We start from the raw sequence: 22,288 nt of genomic DNA, 5'->3' as shown, positions 1-22,288 counted from the left end.
ATACCATCTTTCTAGTTAGGCAACTGCAGGGAAAGTACTTAGCTGAGAACAAGCTATTATATCTAGCATTCATTGACTTGCAGAAGGCCTTTGACAAAGTGCCATACTTGGTAATTTAGTGATGTCTAAAAAGACTAGACATAGATGAATGGTATGCGAGGATTGTGCAAGCTGGTATAAAGATGTAGTTTGTAAAGTAAGAGTCAGTAATGAGTTCAGTAATAAATTTGAATGTCCTTCATAGCTCAATCCTCAATCGCCTTCTTTTCATCATGTTTCTGTATGCCACCAACAAAAGAGTTAAAAACTGGATGTCTGTGGGGACTTCTATATGCTTTTATGGAAGACTGTATAGAGGAATTTGAAGAAATTCCAAATAATACATAGCAAGAAGAGACCTCAAAATAAACTTAGCTTAGATAGGTTCCTTGCACCCTCAAGGAAACAGCCTTGCATGATATGCAGAAAAGGAGCAACTCCCTATGTTATACTCAGTGTAAGCTATGGGTGCACAAGAGATATGGAATTACAGGCAGGTTAGCAAAGAAAGCAGACTTTGAATGTGACAGATGCACTGGAGCAATAAGCATTAAGTGCATGCTAGAAATTGATTCTCTTAAATGCCAGGCATCTAGGTGACATAATTAGCAGTGAATGTGGTCGCTCTTAAAGTACTGTAGGGAAGAATTAGCTGAAAAAGTTCAGGGAGTTATTACCTCTGCTGGTGACAAAGGCTTTCTCCTCCAGAGTAAAGGGCAGATTGTATGATCCATGTGTTCGAACTCCTGTATGGTAGTGAGATGTGGGCTTTGAATACAGAAGACCTGCAAAGACAAAGAAGCTAGCATGCACTGATAGATGCATAATGTCAGTGTGCATTATGAGCTGTGAGAAAAATTGAGTATAAGGAGAATGGGTATAGTGTGCAAGAGAGAAGACTGTTGGTATGGTCATATGATGTGTGTATGGAGGATGACTGCTGCATAAGGAAGTGCCATATGCTCCATGTTAGTGTAAGCTATGGAAGAGGGAGACCAAGGAAGACATGGAATGAAGTGATAAATGGTGACCCAAAGATGATGCATCTCACGGAGGGCGGGGCTGACAAAGGACAGTATTAATTGACAATAAGTAGATAAGTAGTGCTGCAGAAAATCCAACCAACCATGATGAAATGTGCATTGAAATGATGATAATGATAAAAGTTGGGATATCTATGTGTACATACTTACATGTATGTGTGTATATGCATGTATATATATATGTTTATATGTGTGTGGATATATACATCATTAGCTTGCCCACCCTATATTTACTACCATCATTTATACCCCTCTCCTCTACCTGTTGACCACCTTCCTTTTTTCACACACCTCCCTATTCACTTCAATCTTCTCATCCCTCTATCACTCATACCCACCATCTCTTATCTCCCCACCATTTGTGAAGCTTACAAACTATAAATTGCTAGCCCCTATACCACTCTGTCACTACCTCTCCCCATTTTTTGCTAGGCTTATGTATGAGAGACTGTCCACTATCATTATTCTATAGATACCCACCTTCCCTCTTCCATCCCTCTACCCCCACTTCAGTCATCTCTCTATTGTTCATATCTCTCATCCTCATCACTCCCCCACAATCATTATCCTATCACTATCCATATCTCTTGTCTTACTACATGTGATGCTTTGCAACTTCTCTCACCGTTCCCCTCTCCAAAGCTTCTCTTCTATCTTAATACCATCTTGTCACTTTGGTCTACCCAGCATGAGGCCCATCCCTTGCTTTCATTGGCTCTCTCTGGATCATCACCACCTTGTCTATTTTCTCTTTTCCATGTTCCCTTTTGCCTTCATGCCTGCCACCTTTACTGTGGGACCTCAGTTTTGTGAACACCTCACATCACTAGCAAATCAATTTACAGTTTTTTTAACATAAAACATCCTGGGTGATGAATGGTGTCTCAAGTAATGACCATGCAAGGTGGCAACTATGGTTGGCAACAAGCTGGCAATATCACCAGGAGAATGTCAGTGTTTAGCTTTCACTCACTGCATGCCCCTGTCAGAATTCTCCATGCCTTCTCTTGAATTTCCTATAGGAAACATAGTTTCAGTTTATGAACAGTTTAGATGACAAATAGCCTTTGAGAACAAATTTAACTCATAAGCCAAAGTTCCATTGCACTCACCCTTATAACATAGGATAAGCTTAGACTCCTCCTCCCTACACAACCCATCTCATTACTCTTACCATCTAACCTCTGACACTTATCCCTACCTTAGTACAAAACCCGCAAATCATTGAGGAAGTTTATAGTCAATTGAATTAATCTTGTTTAATGGCTAGTTTATATTTTATTGAAACCTAGAAGATGAAAGCAGTCAGTCCTGGCAATGATATCAGTAAAGAAGGAGCTTTAAGCATCTTCTGGGGTTTTTTTTTTGTTTATTTATTTTTTTGTACTTGTAGTTGGTTGCTCAAATTGATTTTGTTAATAAATATCCAGTGACCTTTAAATAATTTAAATAAAAAGTAGATGCAAGCATAGCTGTATAGCAAGAAGCTTTCTTCCCAACCACATGGTTTTGGATTTGGTTTCACTCATTGTGCGGCACCTTGCATAAATGACTTCTGCTATAGCTTTGGGCCAACCAAAGCCTTGTGAGTGGATTTGGCAGATGGAAACTGAAAGAGGCTCATTGTATATATACATATGTGTGTAGGTGTTACAGTCTATTTACCTCAACTTTGCATGATAGTTTGTAAAATGTGTCACCTTCATGCAAGTGGTGATGTTCATTTACAGTCTTCTGTGAAAACATGTCTGGTTTTGGGGAAATATTACCTTATTTGGAAACAGGTGTGGGCTGGCAACAGGAAAAGCATCCAGCTGTAAAAAATCTGCCACACCAAATTCTGTCCAACCCATGTGAGCATGGAATAGTGGATGTTAAGATGGTCATATACATTATATATTTCTCTATTTTTGTGGGGATGAGGATTATGTACATTATTTACAATGTACGGATAGGTGTCCTCACCTTGTTTGTTATTAACACAACATTTCGGCTGATGCACTCTCCAGCCTTCATCAGGTGTTCTGGTGGAATTTCAAACCCAACCCTTTATTTGACTAATGGGGTACAGTGTTCTCATACCTAAGGTATGTCGCTGATGTTATTTTTCTGTTGATATTATATTTCAAGTCCCTGCCTTGGATTGAACTTAGAACCCGAGGGTTAGTAGCTTGTGCTCTTATCCACTACTAACCCTTTTCTCCAACCAGACGACCTTCCTGTTGCTAACCCAGAAAATGCACACAATCCTTTGAAACCGGGTGTGATAATAAAAGTATTACACAATATAATTTGAAGTGTAAACCATAAACCTGTCATGCATGCACGCACGCATGCACACACATTCTCTCTCTTTCTCTCACTCTCTCTCTCTCAGGAAATAAAAATGTATACTTGCCTGTTAAAGAAGAGCCTGCTACTTCATAAAACAAGTTTCTACAAAAAAACAAAATTGTTTCATAGGAAAGCATGAACTCCACCATAACATATTGTTACAATTTTTAATGCATGCATTGATAGTTAGGAGCAGCAGACATAGCTGCCTAGTTTAAGAAGCTCATTGTGGTTCCAGATGTAAGTCCACTATGTGCAGTATTTTGGACATGTCTTCAAACATAGTATTAAGTTAAACCAAACTCCCTGTTAGTGAAAATGGTAAATGTAACTCATTGAGCATTTGGACACCATCACCCTAGGCTCTTTGGATTCCTTTGGTAGAGACTACTCTGTTACAAACATTTAGATTAGATCTCTGGCCTGAGAATAACTTATTGTAGCAACTCGTGAGTCATGGTTTCTTTCTCCTAGTTCCTGCTAGTCTTGAAGACTCTGCATATGGTTTCAGGCTGATTCCCACTGCATAGCACCTTTGGTAAACATCTATGATAGCCTTGGATCAACCAAAACCTTGTGAGTATTTTGGTAGACAGAAACTGAAAGAAGCTTATTGTATATTTATTATATATATATATATATAATTACATTGAGGATATTAAATCCTCTTAAAGGGATGTTACTATCCAGTGCTTCAGTGAAATCCAAAGATTTAGTTTCACATTGATGGATATGTGTATATGAATATTCTTGTAAGAGAAAAAGAAAAACTGTAGATGTAAAGAATTTGATGTTATGCTGAATGGAATTTGTTCAAATAAATTTCTCCCTTTTCTTTTCTCTTACAAGTGATATATATATATATACTGTATGAGTGTGTTTGTCTTCTTGTTTTGATAGCATGGGATATTCATAAATGAGCATCACCATTATACAGGCAGTTCTCTTTTTTTCCCATCTGTGAAAACATATCCAGCTATAATTACCTTGGTTGAAAGTTGGCAACAAGAACATCTGGTCATGGAAAATCTGCATTGACAACTTGCTTTGATCCTTACTAGCATGGAAAAGTAGATGTTAAAATAGTAATGGCAAGAGTACTTCTCTCATTCCCCCAAAAATTTTGGATGCTTTCAAATTTTAAAATTTCAGATAACAATTATCAACTGTATTTACTTCACTTATATCAATAGAAATAATATCCCATTTTAAATCATATCAGACATACATTCTTGTATTAACTGATGTGAAAAGGATTGATGATCATGAAGGTAATGTTGATGGTGATGATGAAAATTACATCATTTCATTTTATAATTTTCTATATATCAGGAAAATGGTTGTTATTTTGGCCCTTGAATTCAATGTAAGCATATATATTCATAGAATTTCTCTGATGCCACTCAGCAAAGTAGAAAACTTATTCATCAAATCAGTGAAAATGAGAACTATAATTCTTTCTATTTTAAGTGCAAGGCCTGAAATTTTGTGGGAGGGAGATAGTTGATTGCATTAACCCCTGTACTTGACTGGTACCTTATTGTATCGACTCTGTCCAAAACCAACCAGGGTGAGGGGATTTGGTAGGCAGATGCTGAAAAAGGCCTGTCATATGTGTGTGTGTGTGTATATATATATATATATATATATATTTGTGCATGTGAGTTAATGTCTTCTTGTCTTGACATCACATGATAGTTGTAAATGACCATCATTATCACATGTGCAGTTGTCATTCCTTTCCAATTTTCCATGGAAACATGTTTGGCCACTGGGAAGCCAGGAAGTATTACCTCACTTGGAATCAGGTGCGGTTTGGTGACAGGAAGGGCATTGAGCCATACAGAACCTGCCACAGCTAATTCTGTCCAACCCATGCAAGTATGGAAAAGTGGACTTTAACATGATGATATTTTAGTTATAACTAAAATATATTCATGGAAAATAGTGATTTTTAAAAAAATGTTTTTATTCTTCAAATTTTAATATCATTTTTAGTCCCACTACTGCTAAATAAATATATATTATTTTATGAAGATGCCGATTTTCAATGTAAATTCACTTTATGTAAAGTAGACAAGTTGAAATAATTAAATGAACACTTAATCCACTGTGACTTTAACCCTTTAGAATTTAAAGCAGCTGTATCTGGCCAAGATATTGTTCCTATTTTATTTTCAAACTGGCCAGATCCAACCTCTCACACCTTCCCCAGAATGTTAGTCTAAAAAAATATGCAGTCACACAATCAAAATCTCAAAAGCTACAAAGTAATACTGGATAAATTCAAAACAATCATCATCATCATCGTTTAACGTCCGTTTTCCATGCTAGCATGGGTTGGACGGGTCAACTGGGGTCTGTGAAGCTGGAAGGCTTCGTCAGGCCCAGTCAGATCTGGCAGTGTTTCTACGGCTGGATGCCCTTCCTAACGCCAACCACTCCACGAGTGTAGTGGGTGTTTTTTACGTGCCACCTGCACAGGTGCCAGACAGAGCTGGCGAACGGCCACGAACGGATGGTGCTTTTACGTGTCACCGGCACGGGGCCAGGCGATGCTGGCAACGGACACGAACGGATGGTGCTTTTACGTGCCACCGACACGGGGCCAGACAGAGCTGGCAACCGGCCACGAACGGACGGTGCTTTTACGTGTCACCGGCACGGGGGCCAGCCGAGGCTGGCAACGGACGCGAACGGATGGTGCTTTTACGTGCCACCGACACGGTTGCCAGACAGCTGGCAACGGCCACGAGCGGACGGTGCTTTTACGTGTCACCGCACGGGGGCCAGCCGAGGCTGGCAACGGACACGGACGGATGGTGCTTTTACGTGCCACCGACACGGGGCCAGACAGAGCTGGCAAACGGCCACGAATGGATGGTGCTTTTACGTGTCACCGGCACGGGGGCCAGCCGAGGCTGGCAACGGACACGGACGGATGGTGCTTTTACGTGCCACCGACACGGGGCCAGACAGAGCTGGCAAACGGCCACGAACGGATGGTGCTTTTACGTGCCACCGACACGGGGCCAGACAGAGCTGGCCAACGGCCACGAACGGACGGTGCTTTTACGTGTCACCGGCACGGGGCCAGGCGAGGCTGGCAACGAACACGAACGGATGGTGCTTTTACGTGCCACCGACACGGGGCCAGGCAGAGCTGGCAAACGGCCATGAGCGAATGGTGCTTTTACGTATCACCGGCAATGTGGATAAATAAGTGTTAGATTTGATTGAATAATCTGAATGCTAAGAGTTAAACCTTTTAACATTTCTGTTGAAATACACTGCTTTTGTTTCAATTAATTTTGAAAATCATGAAGAACTTAATAAAATATTTTAGTTTTATTAAGCTGGTATTTGGAACATGAATTCACATGAAATTTTGAGGGGAAAGTTTGTATTTACATCACTTAAACAAAAGCTTGCATCATGGAATTGTGGGTGATCTCAGAAAATTTGGCATCAAAAGGGTTAACCAATGTCATTTCACATTTGGTTTTTCAGTTTTCAAAAATTTGTATTTTGAAGTTCAATTATTTCTTTTTGCAGTGTGGTTCCTTCCCTTCTCAAGTGGCGGATATGGCTGGTTTGAGATGGCTTCGTCTCAACAGAACCAGTTTAACTGAAGTCCCAGAAGAAATTAATAATTTGAAAAAATTGGTATGTGTCAAAATCTTTCTATATTTTAAAGTTTTTCATTTATCTCTTTGCATTTATAGTAATATTTTAAAATCTGTATTGAAATATTTCAATGAAGTTGCATTTATATTTCTTTAGGAACATTTATCTGTATGTAGGAACCAAATCAATGAACTAAGTCTTAAGCTTGGTGAGTTAAAGTCTTTGCGCTCCCTTGTCTTTCATCACAACAAACTTTCGGACAGTGGTATTCCTGACTCCGTTTTTAGCTCTCAGGAACTAACAGTTGTGGTAAGTATCGAGTGTAGTTTTTGATTTTATATGTGCATGTATATAATTACACAAAAAAATATACTGCAAATTATCTCACTATAATAATAGCCAATATAAATGTTGGCTGATTGGTTTTTCCAGTCACACTTTACATTGTATAAAGAGAGTAAATGAGAGCTAGAGGGAGAGTTAGCATAAAAGCTGCAGGATAAGTCACTGGATAGTTGTTCAACATGCTAGAAATAGCAACTAAATTTCTTCAAATTACATCCTACTGTCTTTATAAAGGAATAACACATTGGACAATACAATCCTTGGTATACAAGACTCAGATGGTCATGGATGAATGCAGTAAGCCTGCTTGATTAGAACTGATTTAGTGCAAAACAAAACAACATCCAGCATTTATATTTTATTCTTTTAGTCATTTGACTGTGGCTATGCTGGAGCACCACCTTGAAGGGATTTTTTAGTAAAAAAAAAATCGACCCTAGGACTTATTTCTTGAGCTTAGTACTTATTTTAATAGCCACTTTTGCTGAATCGCTAAGTTATGGGCACATACACACACCGACACTGGTTGTTGAGCAGTAAGTGGTGGGGACAAAGAAAGACACACACACACACACATATATATGTGTGTGTGTGTATATATATATATATATATATATATATGGTTGAGTGGCTTTAGCTTAGAGGAGAAGGACAATGTTATTCCAATGTTTTGTGTTGAAACCATACTGATATCCATTTAGGCAGCTGAAGATGGAATGTTTGTTATATATTTTTTGTTGTGAACCTTTTGTATTCTCATTGTTTTGAAGTTGTCATCCAATGAGAATTTTGTTCCATTAAGAGCAAAACTTGTCCAAGGAATTTATATGTTGTGGTGTTTTTGCTGTATGCATGTGTGTGTATTATATTATTTATTTTTTTCTCTTATAGGATCTGAGCCATAATAATTTAGTGGAAGTTCCAGAACAGTTGCAAAATGTTAAAGGTTTATTAGTTTTGAATCTTAGCCATAATGAGTAAGTATATTTGTATTGAAACGGTTTAAGTGATCTCTTTATGTAATCATGTATGTTTTGAGTTTGAAAATAATTACATAACCTTCTAACAACCATTCACATAATATATTTGCATAAATCATATCTTTTTATATGGATTATGCATATACAATCTCATACATCTTATCCTTGCCTTTCTTGCTGTGTTGTTATTCTCATTTTGAACTAATATTTCCATAGTATAAGTGTAATTAAATATCATTATAAAGAAGAAACTCACCAGTCTCTATATTATCTTCCAGAATTGAGAACATACCAAATCTTCTATTTGTTAATTTGATTGAACTTATTTACTTGGATCTCAGTAACAATAATTTAGGTATGTATTAAGTTTTTAAGTTAATGAAAGTGATGATGAGATAGATATGAGTTTGTGTGTGTGCTCACGTCCTCTGCATCATGCAACAATTGTAAGCAAGCATCACTGTCATACAAACTGTTGTTTCCAATCTTTCCTAAAAATACATGTGGCCACAGGGAAATATTACCTTGCTTGGAAACAGGTAAGTGTTAGTGACAAGAAGGATATCCAGCTGGAGGAAATCTGTCAAAAAATTACATCTGACCCATGCAACCATGATAAAGTGGGTGTTAAAATGATAACTTATATTTTAAACACAGATGTGTATTTGACATGCTGAACATATATTTATATGTTCTTTTTGATATTGATATTCCTTTGATGAACTATTGATTATCTCAAAAAGTACTTAAGTGTTTTATAAATATCTGAAAATGTACAGAAAATAGATTCCATCAACTGCCAGGGGGATAAAGTAGAGGCAGTTGATAGCTTTTGTTATCTAGGTAATCATGTTAGTAGCCGAGTTGGGTGCTTTGAGAGAGTAGCTGTGAGAATAAGATTAGGCTGGGCAAAGTTGAGAGAGCTCCTACCTCTGCTGACAACAAAGGGCCTCTTCCTCAGAGTGAAAGGCAGATTGTATGATGCCTGTGTATGAACAGCTATGCTACATGGCAGTGAAACATGGTCAGTGACAGCCAAGGACATGCATAGGCTTAAAAGAAATTAAGCCAGCATGCTTCACTGGATGTGCAATGTCAGTGTACATGTTTGACAGAGTGTAAGCATCTTGAGAGAAAAGTTAGGCATAAGAGGCTTCAGATGTGGTGTGCAAGAGAGATGACTGTGCTGGTATGGTCATGTGATGTGTATGGACGAGGACAGTTGTGTAAAGAAGTGTGGATCTCTAACTGTAGAAGGTACCTGTGGTAGAGGTAGACCCAGGAGTACATGGGACGAGGTGGTGAAGCATAATTTTTGAAGTTTGGGACTCACAGAGGCAATGACTGGTGACAGAGACCTTTGACAATATGCTGTGCTTGAGAAGACCTGTCGATCCAAGTGAAATTGTAGTCATGGCTGATGTTAGTGTCATGTAACTGGCACCCATGTTGGTGGCATGTAAAAAGCACCTTTTGAACATTAGGCCTCACAGAGGTAAATTGGCTGATGCTAGTGACACATGAAAAACTCCTTTCAAGTATTGTGCTTCATGGAGGCAATGACTGAGACCTTTGGATTATGTCATGCTTGAGAAGACCCATCAAACTAAGTAAAATCACAGTTGTGGCAGATACTGCTGTCACACAAATGGCACCTGTGCTGGTGGCATGTAAAAGCACCTATTACACTCTTGGAGTGGTTGGTGTTAGGAAGGGCATCCAGCCAAAGAAACCAAGCCAAATCAGACTGGAGTCTGGTGAAGCCTTCCAGCTTGCCAGCACTGGTCAAACCATCCAACCCATGCCAGCATGGACGATGGACATTAAATGATGATGATGATCTCTTAGACCTAAATGTCTGTTTACTGTTTTGAGAAAATATCCTCATTCTGACAATTGCTTAAAAAAAAAGAAGAAATTTTGTTTCAGTTAAAAAAAAAAGTGTTCTAACTCTCTAATTGCAGAGACTCTTCCACCCCAGATACGACGCCTAACAAGTTTACAAACTTTGAAACTGAACAACAATCCTTTAATTCATGCTCAGCTGCGGTAAGTTGGTTCTGTTCCATTTCATAGCATGTACAATAGGGCTATTGACTATTAACTGCATGTGTTCAACTGTGTGTGTGTGTGTGTCTGCTTTTGAGGAAACCATATATAGATATATATAGTTATATGTTTATATTACAAGAATACCTGCACTCCACAGCAGAAGTGTTAAGCCTGGTCCCCCTGTTGGAAAAGACTGACCTGCAAGAGTCATGTGCTGGTGCCACATAAAAGCACTCAGCACACTCTGCAAAGTGGTTGGTGTTAGGAAGGGCATCCAGACATAGAGATCATGCCAAATCAGACTGGAGCTTGATGTAGCTCTCTTGCTTGCCAACTCTGATCAAAATGTCCAATCCATGACAATAGGTGTTAAGTGATGATGAGTTATGTGATATAAGTAGAAGGAGAGAAAAACTACAGTAGCCAACCAAATAAAGAAAGGAAAGGTGAAAAGCCACTATATGGAGTTCATACAGTGTAGCCAACAGGGACAGTGTACCTCTTGGGAGGAGTTTGTGGTTGGGTGAAAGGTAGGCTGGAAAGAACTTTGGTCATGGAGACCATTCTGTCTACATGCTGCCTAATCTTTGTAAAACCTAAAGCATTTGAAGAAAGATGTGTGTGGTCTGTGGAAAGGTCAGAACAATGAGACAAATACTCTGCAATTGCCCATTAGATTTGGAGCACAGATACACATGGCAGCATAACCAAGTACTCAGAATATTAGCTGTTGCAGTGGTGGAGAGAGTAAAGCAAATAAGCAATGGTGAAAGTAGTGGAGCTTGGGACGATAGTTTTGCAGAGAAGGTGAACATTATATGCCAGCCACTGTAAGGAAGAAAAATTATCCAAAATGGGGTGGGGGACTTGGGAAGTCTCTGTTGACGTTGATGGTAACTATTGCTTCCCACATTTTGCCACTAAAAGACCCAACCTTGTCATGTGGTGCAAGGAAAGGAAGTTGGTAAAGATATTAGAGCTGACAATTCCCTGGGAAGCAAACATCAAAGATGCTTTCCTCAAGAAATACAGAAAATATAGTGAGTTGGTTAAACCCTTTGAAAACAATGGATGGGAGGCAATATACCTTCCTTTAGAGACAAGTGTTGGGACAAGGGTCCACTCAATACTCAGATTTTTGGTCTAGCTTAAAAGGAGGAAAAAGATGTTGCCAGGAAATTGTCAGAAGCCACTGAGACAGTAAGCCATTACATTTGGTTCAAAAGAATGGATGAGTGGTATAGCAAAAATGAGCAGTGACAATGATAAAAACATCTATCCCAGAGTTGCATGATCTGATTCAGCCAAGCCCATACTGTTATGTAAGACTTTTGCCACCTACCTCAGTAGGTGGTTTCAGGCAGCTCTGATGTTGCATTGGAGGGGAGCTGAAACAACCACAGAGCTGCTTGATGAGAGATTGTCTCCTGTATTTGGAGACCGAGTACAGCCAGAACCATCAGCATACAAGTGTTTACCCTAAAATATAGTGAACTTGTATTTCATTGTTTTGCAGCCAATTACCAGCATTGACTTCTTTAACAACACTACACATGAAGAATTCAGAGAGACGTCTCAGCCATTTCCCACCAACACTGGACACTTTAGCCAATCTTCAAGGTTAGTCATCCTCTTAATTATCATTCCCTGTAAATTTCATTACTAACAACATATAATTGTTTTCTTTTGTGTGTAATTCCTAATTGCCTTTTAATCTTAAACCAAATAAAGTTCCTATGTAGGTTCCATTTCCTCTCCCTTTATGATCTTCATAACAACATTCAGCACCTGCAAATTACTGAAAATACATCTTAGAAATCATAGGACAGTTGACTGTTTAACATTTTGGTAGGGTTTATAAAAACTGTAAACAAACTGAACCCAAATTTATTGTAGTTAGCATTACAGCATTCTTGCCTTCCTTCCTGCACAAGTTGTATTCTTCCTCCTCTGTTTAAGCCATTAAAAAAATTGTGTTGACTCTTAATATATTCAAAAATGTTACTGGAATTTTCTAGAAAAAAAAACAAAACAATCTCTCAAGTATATCAAAAGATTCCGTATGTACAGAGTATGCATTTATTTGTTTTAGGTTAATTAAAATATATTTGTGACATGCTTTAACTTTAAAAGGCAAATTTACTACAGTTACCATGGAGAATAAAAATTCTCTCTTATTGTAAACGGTGTAAAAATGCCATCTCTTTCCAGTGCTTCACTCTAACAGTGAATTTGCTTTTAGAAGTTAAAGTCAGTCACAAACCTATCTTACAGTTTGTTTATTCCTAATCAGTGCTTGGCACTGATGCTGCTATTTTTATTCCAGCCCGGCAATCCACTAGCACCACTCAGTCATTGATGTTGACTGTTTTTAGTTAAATCTTTGGCTTTGAATCTGTCCAGGATTATCTTCCTTTGAGGAAGACTAAAGAACCAGAAACATGTGTCTGGGAATTGCTAGAGGGAAGCACTGGGCAAATTATGATGTTTTTACACCTTTTAACATCGAGAGAATTTTTTTCTCAATGATAACTGCAGTGAAATTCACTGCCTTTAGAAGTTAAAATATATCACAAACATATTTTAACTAACCTCACAGGCAAAGAACACAGGTACAAGATTTTCTGGGCAGGGAACACTGATGGGGTTGGGGACATAGGTATACTTCTCGCTGAAAAATGGGTAGATAAGGTAATTGAGGTAATCAGAGTATGTGACAGAATACTTAAGATTAGATTAGTCCTTCATCATGGATTAGCAACCATTATATCGGCCTATGCCCCTCAGCTGGGGCTACCCGATGGACAGAAAGACCGATTCTATGACACCTTACTGCAGACTACCTCGTTGACGAAGGACAGAGACCTTCTCTTTGTGGCTGGTGACTTCAATGGGCATGTTGGACAACATACTGGGGGCTTCCGTGGTGTACATGGAGGTTATGGTTCCCGCAACGAGGAGGGAACCAGGCTGCTGGAGTTCTGCGATGCAAATGATCTTATGGTTTGCAAGACTAACTTCAGGAAACCTACCAGTCACCTAGTCACCTACTGATCGGGCCGACATACTAGCCAAATTGACTACATCCTTGCCAGGAAAAGGGAAAGATGGCTGCTTATAAATGCCAAAACCTTCCCAGGCGAAGAATGTACCCCACAACATAGACTGGTAGTTAGTGACTTTAGGATCAGGACTAAGAGGACGACCAGAAGACGACCAACATGGAGAAGAAGGGTCTGGAAGCTTAAAGATCCTGCGAATGGACAGAGATTTAGGGACATATTATTTGAAGCCTTTGACGAAGTAGAAGGGGATATAGCTTCACATGGGGTAGAAGACAACTGGAGGTTTCTAAGGGACAACCTGCTGAGAGCCACTGACAAGATCTGTGGTTGGTGCAAAGTTCCCTCTTGACCTAAAATAACATGGTGGTGGAACAATATTGTTGACAGGGCTATTAGAGAAAAGAGACAGGCTTGGAAGGACTGGAAGAATGGTGGTATCAGGGAATCGTATCAGACTGCCAGAAGAGAAGCCAGGAGACAGGTTTATGTAGCCAGAGGGGAAGCAGATAAGAAAAAATTTGCCAATGTTCTGCGTTGTGAGGACCAAAGACTTGAGGTATTTCGTGTTGCAAGACAGTGTGTGAAAGAGAATTGTGATGCGGTAGGAGATAAATGTGTTCGCATGGATGATGGTTCACTTGAAAGAGGTTTGGAGACGCCATTATGAAAGGTTGCTGAATAAAGAAAATGAATGGGATAAAGAGTCTGCTGAATGTCGACCCAACAGAGGGACCAGCTACCCAAGTTGACAGTTCCTTGGTAGTTAAGGCAATTAGAAGCATGAAGACAGGGAAAGCCCCAGGCCCATCAGGAATTACTGCAGAGATGCTCAAAATATCTGGTAGTGTCAGCTATAGCCTAGTCACCCGTATAGTTAACCAGGTGATACACAAAGGAGTCATACCCAATGACTGGTGTAGCAGCATAATAGTCAACTGCTACAAAGGTAAAGGTGACGCCCTAGATACAAATAATTACAGAGGTATCAAGCTGTTGGGTCAGGTAATGAAGATTACGGAGAGGGTCATAGCCCAACTAATTAGAGAGAGAGTTAGTTTAGAGGAGATGCAGTTTGGGTTCGTGCCAGGGAAGAGTACCACTGATGCTATATTCCTGGTAAGACAGCTGCAGGAGAAATACCTAGCCAAAGATAAGCCCCTGTACCTGGCTTTCATTGACATGGAGAAAGCCTTCCACAGGGTCCCCCGATCCCTTATCTGGTGGTCAATGAGGAAACATGGGATAAATAAATGGTTAGTGAGAGCTGTGCGAGCCATGTACAGGGACGCTGCTAGTAAGGTGAAGGTTGGCAACGAGTATAGTGAAGAATTCCGTGTAGAGGTAGGGGTCCACGAATGTTCAGTCCTCAGCCCCCTCCTATTTATCATAGTCCTCCAGGCAATAATGGATGAATAGCTCCTCTACGCTGATGACCTTCCTCTAATTGTTGAGTCACTATCAGAACTGGAGGAGAAGTTTCAGGTGTGGAAGCAAGGATTAGAATCGAAGGGCCTTAGAGTCAACCTAGCTAAAACCAAAGTCCTAATAAGTAGGAAGGTAGACAAGTCACAAATGCCTTCAGGTTGATGGCCCTGTTTGATCTGTAGAAAAGGCGTAGGTAGAAACTCTATAAGATGCACCAAGTGTAAGCTATGGACACATAAGAGGTGCAGCAACGTCAAAGGAAGGCTAACTAGGAAGATAGTTTTTGTATGTGGCAGATGCTCAGGAGCAATAAACACTGAAAATGCACAGAGACCAACTTCCGCCACATTCCAGGGAGAAAAACTAGAAATAGTTGATAGCTTCCATTACCTAGGTGACCAAGTCAGTAGCGGGGGCGGGTGTGTTGAAAGTGTAACTGCTAGAGTAAGAATAGCTTGGGCAAAGTTCAGAGAGCTCTTACCTCTGCTAGTGACAAAAGGCCTCTCGCTCAGAGTAAAAGGCAGACTGTATGATGCATGTATACAAACAGCCATGCTACATGGCAGTAAAACATGGGCCGTGACTGCTGAGGATATGCGTAAGCTCGCGAGGAATGAAGCCGGTATGCTCCGATGGATGTGTAATGTCAGTGTTTCATACTTGACAGAGTGTAAGTACCTTGAGAAGCATCAGTTGTGGTGTGCAAGAGAGACGTTTGCGCTGGTATGGTCATGTGGCAAGAATGGATAAAGATAGTTGTGTGAAAAGGTGCCACACCCTAGCGGTTGAGGGAGCCTGTGGAAGAGGTAGACCCAGGAAAACCTGGGACGAGGTGGTGAAGCATGACCTTCGAACTTTAGGTCCCACTGAGACCTTTGGAAGTATGCTGTGTGTGAGAAGACCCGGCAGGACAAGTGAGATCATAACCCATGGCCTCTACCTGGGATGTAGCCAGTCCACTTATGCATACCTTTCCTTCTTAGGACACAAATCTCTGCTTGCGAAAACCTGTTGAGGCAAGTGAAAATCAAAATCGATCAACATCAATGGAAATTGTAGCTGTGATACCAGTGCCGGTGGCACATAAGAGAACCATCTGAATGTGGCCGTTGCCAGCGCAACCCCGACTGGCCTCCGTGCCGGTGGCACGTAAAAAGCACCATCCGATTGTGGCCGTTTGCCAGCCTCGTCTGGCCTCCGTACCGGTGGTACGTAAAAAGCACCATCCGACCGTGGCCGTTTGCCAGCCTTGTCTGGCACGTAAAAAGCACCCACTACACTCACGGAGTGGTTGGCGTTAGGAAGGGCATCCAGCCGTAGGAACTTGCCAGATCAGACTGGGCCTGGTGCTGCCTTCTGGCTTCCCAGACCCCAGATGAACCGTCCAACCCATGCTAGCATGGAAAGCGGACGCTAAACGATGATGATGATGATGAACCTAAAGTTCATTTATTCCTAATCATTGCTTGGTTCTGATGCTGCTATTTTTATTTGTGTTTCTTTTTACATTTTCATTGTTTCAGATATTGATCTGTCAAGCAACAATTTGCCCAAAATACCCGAAGCTTTATACAAACTTAAAACTCTCAAAAGATTACAACTATGTGACAATGAAATAACAGAGCTGTCCTCATTAATTGGTAAGTTCCCAATTGGTCTATTATTAAAAAGCAATTTAACTTACTCCTAAAATATACTGAAGACTGAGTATCTGAGGTTGATTGTGTTATATTTCTGGCAATATAATCTAATTCCTTTTAAGTATTCAAATTTACCATTTCATTGGTAACATTTTTTTCCTGGAGTTTGTATGCAATCCATTATGAGCACTGTAACCTTGGACTTGTAAATGATGTCTTTGCTTGGAAGTTCTTTTTGCAATTAAGCTGTTAATATTATTATGACTATAACTCCTAACTTTCACTCTCCTGTCTTTTTGTGTTTTATTCTGTGTATTGTATTTGTACTTCTTTTAGCCTTTCTTAACAAGCTATATACACTGTATGTACTAATCTCATTATTATTACAATCAAAATTTCATGCAGATTTATCAAAAGATTAGTACATACAGTGTATACAGCTAAATTTCAATTTAGTAACAAGCCTGTTTAATTTTCAACATCTTCACAATAGATTATTGCAAAATAAAATCTGTCAGTTTCCTTCTAATCAGTTAGGTTGGTGCCAAGTTCATCTTTCAGTCAGGAAACATGCTGAAGAATATCTGAATATTTTGTATAGCCCTTTTCATGATTATCCTTCCATTTTTGTTTCAAGAATTCTTTATCTTCCTCTCATTTTTTTTTTTCAATTTGATCTATTTGAATATCACTTTTACCTTCTGCATCTTGAATGTTTTATCCCTCATTATCTTCTCTATTGTGTGGTATTCTGAAAGGTGATTCTTTTTTTCCTTTGATTTTATTATGTCACACTTCCTATTAAATGGCATGCAAACATTAGAACTGAAAATTCTGAGAGACTGTATTAAAGAAATTTGCACATTCTTAATTCTGAAGTAATGTTTGAGGTCATCCAGAAGTATCAGATGGGTTTGATTTTTTTTAATAAATTTTATTTTGACTTTTTCATAATACATAAGACATAAAAAAAAAAACAAGTGAAGATAGTAAATCCTAAAAAAATGCTCTTTTAATCTCAATTTCATTCCTGCACACTTCACTGCCTGATAATTCAACTTTCAAGGACTATGTACCTTCTTAAAGTTTCATATTCTATCAAAGATGCCAATTATTTTCATGTACTTTAGAGGTGAGGAATAAGGGTTCATCCTAAATGCTTTCTGTTAATTAATCCATTCCAGTACCATTATTTTTTTCCTATTTTTCACCTGAGATATCAGTTTGTCACTATAATAGGTTATCAGTTGCCCAATATTTCTTTTTAGTATCTGTTCTGTTTCATTACAATCAGCTTTCAATGCTGTTAGTAGTTACCATATCAGTTGTAAAAATTAGTTACTTTACTCTAATCATTTTTTTTTTTTTACCTTTCTATAAGAAGAATTTTCCCTTTGTCATCTGTGATAAAACACTTTCTGTTAGGCATTGAATAAGTTGTTTGAAATTTTTAAAAAATTTATTCTATATCAGAAATTTTGAATCTCATTCCATTCTTTATTTTATGGTAGAATGTTCCAAATTCAAACATTACTGGGATAGAGTTACTGAAAAGGTCACAGGGTGTGTGATGAGAGTTTTGACAAAGAAACTAAAACAATAATAATAATAATAAAGCTTAAGTGAAGACCAAATATACAGTGTGTGTTTGATTGGCAAAATGTGACTTGGGAATGGTCATATTTTGCCAATTAAACACACACTTTATATTTGTTCTTCACTTCAGCTTTATTATTATTACTTTAGCTTCTTTGTCAAAGTTCTTTCATCACACGTCCTGTGACCTTTTCAGTGACTCTCCATCCCATGTGTCTCCCATCTCCAAATATAACAATATCTCTTTCAATTCATGATTTCACATCAAGAATCTTGCAAAACAAATAAATGTGAAGTATCGCTTTTCATCCTTAACTCTTACATAAGTAACACTTATGTACTGAGGGCTAATTGTAATGTATTACACCTTTCCCTCAATTTGAGGCTTTGTGCTAATGTATGAACAATAATTCAGCATTATTATTGCTTATTACATATCTTTCTTTGTTTAGATACCTGGGTAAACTTGGAAATGCTAAATCTTTCCCGTAACAAATTGACTGCTCTACCTGTGAGTAATCAACAAAGCATTTTCTTTTACTTTGTATTTATTGTGGTGTGGTAGAAATATTAAAACATGAGACTAAATGTATGTATTCTGTATTGGCAGAAATGCTTCAGCATGATGTTAAATTCTGCCAAATTTCATTTGTTAACCTTATATAGTTGATAAAGTTTGTGTCAGACATGTACTTAATATAAATTTTAATTTTTATTCCTTCGCATATTGAAGATGAACTGTTTTCAATCAGTAGTTAAATTAACGTTGTTGCCTAATTAACTTAATTCTGAAGGATCTTTTAATAAAATAGACTTTAGAGTTCAGAGTCTGTAAGAAATTTAGAGGATTACAAAATACTGCCTCTGATAGCAACTAAGTCTCTCTCTCTCTAAAGTGTAGACTATATGAAGCTTGGAGAGCAATAATAATTCCTTCTAATTTTGACACAAGGCCAGTAATTTTCAGTGGAGGAGGCAAGTCAGTTACATCAACTTAATTACTTGACTGGTACTTAATTTTATTGAGCCTGAAAGGATAAAAGGCAAAGTTGACCTCGGCAAGATGTAAAGAGGTGGAAGACATGCTGCTAAGCATTTCGTCCATAACATTAACAATTCTACTAGCTCACTACCTTGGTAATAATACTTACAATGTGCTTATTGTAGATAGTACTCAAGTGCACTACAGCTCATCAAAAAAGAGTAAAAGAGAGGACAGAGAGCAGCAATAAGTCAAGTGAAGACAGCAATGACAGGCAAAAGTACATGCATAGTACACAGGATAACTTACAAAAATAAAAAATGGGCCATAAAGAGGAAAAGGATGCATACGCAGAAGTTGTATTGGGTGGCATAGAATTTTTGAAAGATGCAGTGTCCTGACAGCTAACAATTGATGTGGGTATTCTATTCCATGCTTCAGCAATTCTGAATATGAAAAAATATGGTGTTAATTTAGATTTTAGAGTACCTGCAATAATTGCAGAATGTTGTAAGAAATATTACCTTTACTTTTAAACAGGTGAGGGTTGGTGGCAGGGAGGGCATCTAACCACAGAAAATCTTGCCTCAATAAACTCTGTCCAACCCGAGCAAGCTTGGAAATTGGGACAGTAAGAATGATAATATATGTGTATTTACTATTTGCTCTCTCTCTTTATATATATATATATATATATATATATATATATATATATATATATATAATATTTAGAGAGAGAATCCTGTGAAATTCTCACATGCATTTTTTTCCATGGTCCTCTTTTTCTCCATCTTCTCTTCTTCCCTGGATCTTTCTCTGTATAGCCAATAAAGGATGATATCTAAAATGTCAAACTTTTACTCTGTAACTTCATAACTTTTTTCTTTCTTTGAGTCTTTGATAATATTAACCGAACATTTCTTGCCAATATGTTGTTTTTGTATTTGATTTTGTCTTTTGTTATTGATTTTTGCCCCCTTTATATATATTGTTTTAATATATATGTATATATACTTTATTTTATATCAGTCTTCACTGCATAAACTTGGTTCTCTTAAGAAACTATATGTGAACAGTAACAAACTGGATTTTGACGGCATCCCTGCTAGTATTGGAAAACTGCATAATCTGGAAACTTTCAGTGCCACTGACAACAACCTTGAGATGATTCCTGAAGGACTTTGCAGGTAAGTTTCCATTTAAAGTATAACGACAATAACAGAAATGAATCATTGATCATTAAATATGCAAGATATTAGAAAGAAAGAAATGGATTAGAAAGAAATAAAGTAATTATATTCTCATAGATGTGTAACATTCATTACCTGGAAAGTAAAGCATCTGAGCTGAGAGAGAAAGAAAGGAAGAGAACATTTAGCAAATGAAGATACTGGTTGGTGTCTGCAAGATAAAGTCAGCTATTTGGCTATGGACATGTAATGCATGTGTAACGAAATATTTGTTGTTGGTGGTGTTGTTTAGTCCCAAGTCCTGATCAAGCAGATCTACAATTAAAAGTGTCTTATTTTCCATATTGTCATAAGTTTATCTCAGACCACATCTTATATTTCCTTCCTTCTTTTTTAAGACAGTACAGTGTCACCTGAAAGTAATATGGTTGCTATTCTAGTAGATCAAGTAACCCTGTAAAAACCTCATTAGTTTTTATGTGTGCTCTTTCTACAGGCAAGAATAAAGTTATCTGATCAAGGATTTGAAATTTAGAATTAGAGCTAATGATGTTCCACTGTTTAAACATTGACACCATCTTACATTAGCCGGACACAAGCTTTGTTTTTGTACTAAGGCATTTTTCAAATATACCAGTTCATTTACTTGTAATCAGGAAGTAAGAATAATATACAAAAGTTATATGTCCATCTTCAGTTGTGTCAGGAGATAAAAATTTCAGATGCATTAGACTCACTAAATCAAAACTGATCTTCATATAAAATTATTGAATGAATATTTAAATTATATTTTCTTTTTCAGATGTGGTAAACTAAAGAAACTTCTTCTAAGTCAAAATCGCCTGATCACTCTTCCAGATATTCTTCATTTACTGCCAGAACTTGAGGTAAGAAAATCTTTTCCTTCAAACTGATATTTGGGCTCATATTTGTGAAAAACAACCTCTTTAGTGACATTTTCTTGTGACTATGTTCTTTAGTCTAAACTTTTACTTTAATCATATATATATAGAAAATGATTAGTAAGTATTGAAATAAAATTCTATTATATGGTGTGATGTATATTAGGATTTGATGAATTGCATGGGGACTTCTATCTCTAAATGACATATATTTCCTTATCGAGCATAAATCATTTTATTTGAATCCCTGTGTCGCTGGAATTTTTATTCCATAATAAATAAAATAATACATAGATATATATATATTATATTTCAGAATGGTCATTTTGCCAGTTTATATATATGTATATATATATATATATACATATATGTATATATACATATATATATGTATATATACATATATATATATATATTATATATATATATATATATATAGGTGTATATATATATATATATATATATATATATTATATATATATATATACAAAATAAGAAAATGGAGAAATACACCTTAATCAATAATCAACTACCAGATAATACCCAATCACATAATTTATTAAACCACTACATATGAACATCAAGGTCAAACATAATAGTATAGAACAAAACAATGCACATCAATGAGTAATATGATACAATAAGTACAATATGTATAAGAGAATATAAATAAATATAATTATAAACTACATCTTAGAGCTGTTTCAGCCATGAAGATATGGGTATCTCATATATATATATATACATATATATATACATCTTTTACAACAAGATCTGGATGCCATATACAAATGGGCTGAAGACAACAACATGCAATTTAATGCTGGTAAATTTCAAGCCTTACAATATCAAGCTGTAAACACATATACATTACAACACAACTATACTGGTCCAGGAGGGATCGAAATCCCAGTATCGAAATCAATACGGGACCTGGGGATAGACATGAGTGACGATGCATCTTTTTCTTCACACATCGCGAAGGTGGCGACAATGTGCAGACGACTCACTGGCTGGATCCTGAGGACATTCCGGACAAGAGACTGCGAGACCATGTTGACACTATGG

General features: G+C 37.6%; 1 protein-coding gene across 2 annotated transcripts in view; it reads left to right on the top strand.

Moving 5' to 3' along the window:
• Positions 1 to 22,288, top strand: part of LOC115213795 (protein flightless-1 homolog) — a 76,449-nt gene that overhangs the window by 3,336 nt on the left and 50,825 nt on the right. For both annotated transcript variants that reach the window (XM_029782654.2, XM_029782653.2), the window contains exons 2-11: positions 6,972 to 7,082; positions 7,200 to 7,352; positions 8,280 to 8,365; positions 8,647 to 8,723; positions 10,333 to 10,417; positions 11,937 to 12,040; positions 16,434 to 16,550; positions 18,599 to 18,657; positions 20,158 to 20,315; positions 21,121 to 21,205. In XM_029782654.2, the coding sequence (XP_029638514.1) occupies positions 6,972 to 7,082; positions 7,200 to 7,352; positions 8,280 to 8,365; positions 8,647 to 8,723; positions 10,333 to 10,417; positions 11,937 to 12,040; positions 16,434 to 16,550; positions 18,599 to 18,657; positions 20,158 to 20,315; positions 21,121 to 21,205 (1,035 nt within the window). The remainder of the gene's footprint in view (positions 1 to 6,971; positions 7,083 to 7,199; positions 7,353 to 8,279; positions 8,366 to 8,646; positions 8,724 to 10,332; positions 10,418 to 11,936; positions 12,041 to 16,433; positions 16,551 to 18,598; positions 18,658 to 20,157; positions 20,316 to 21,120; positions 21,206 to 22,288) is intronic.

Source organism: Octopus sinensis, linkage group LG7 (genome assembly GCF_006345805.1).
Source record: "Octopus sinensis linkage group LG7, ASM634580v1, whole genome shotgun sequence".
NCBI lineage: Eukaryota > Metazoa > Mollusca > Cephalopoda > Octopoda > Octopodidae > Octopus > Octopus sinensis.
The sequence above is the reverse complement of the archived record's forward strand: the minus strand, read 5'-3'. Positions and strand labels throughout refer to the sequence as shown.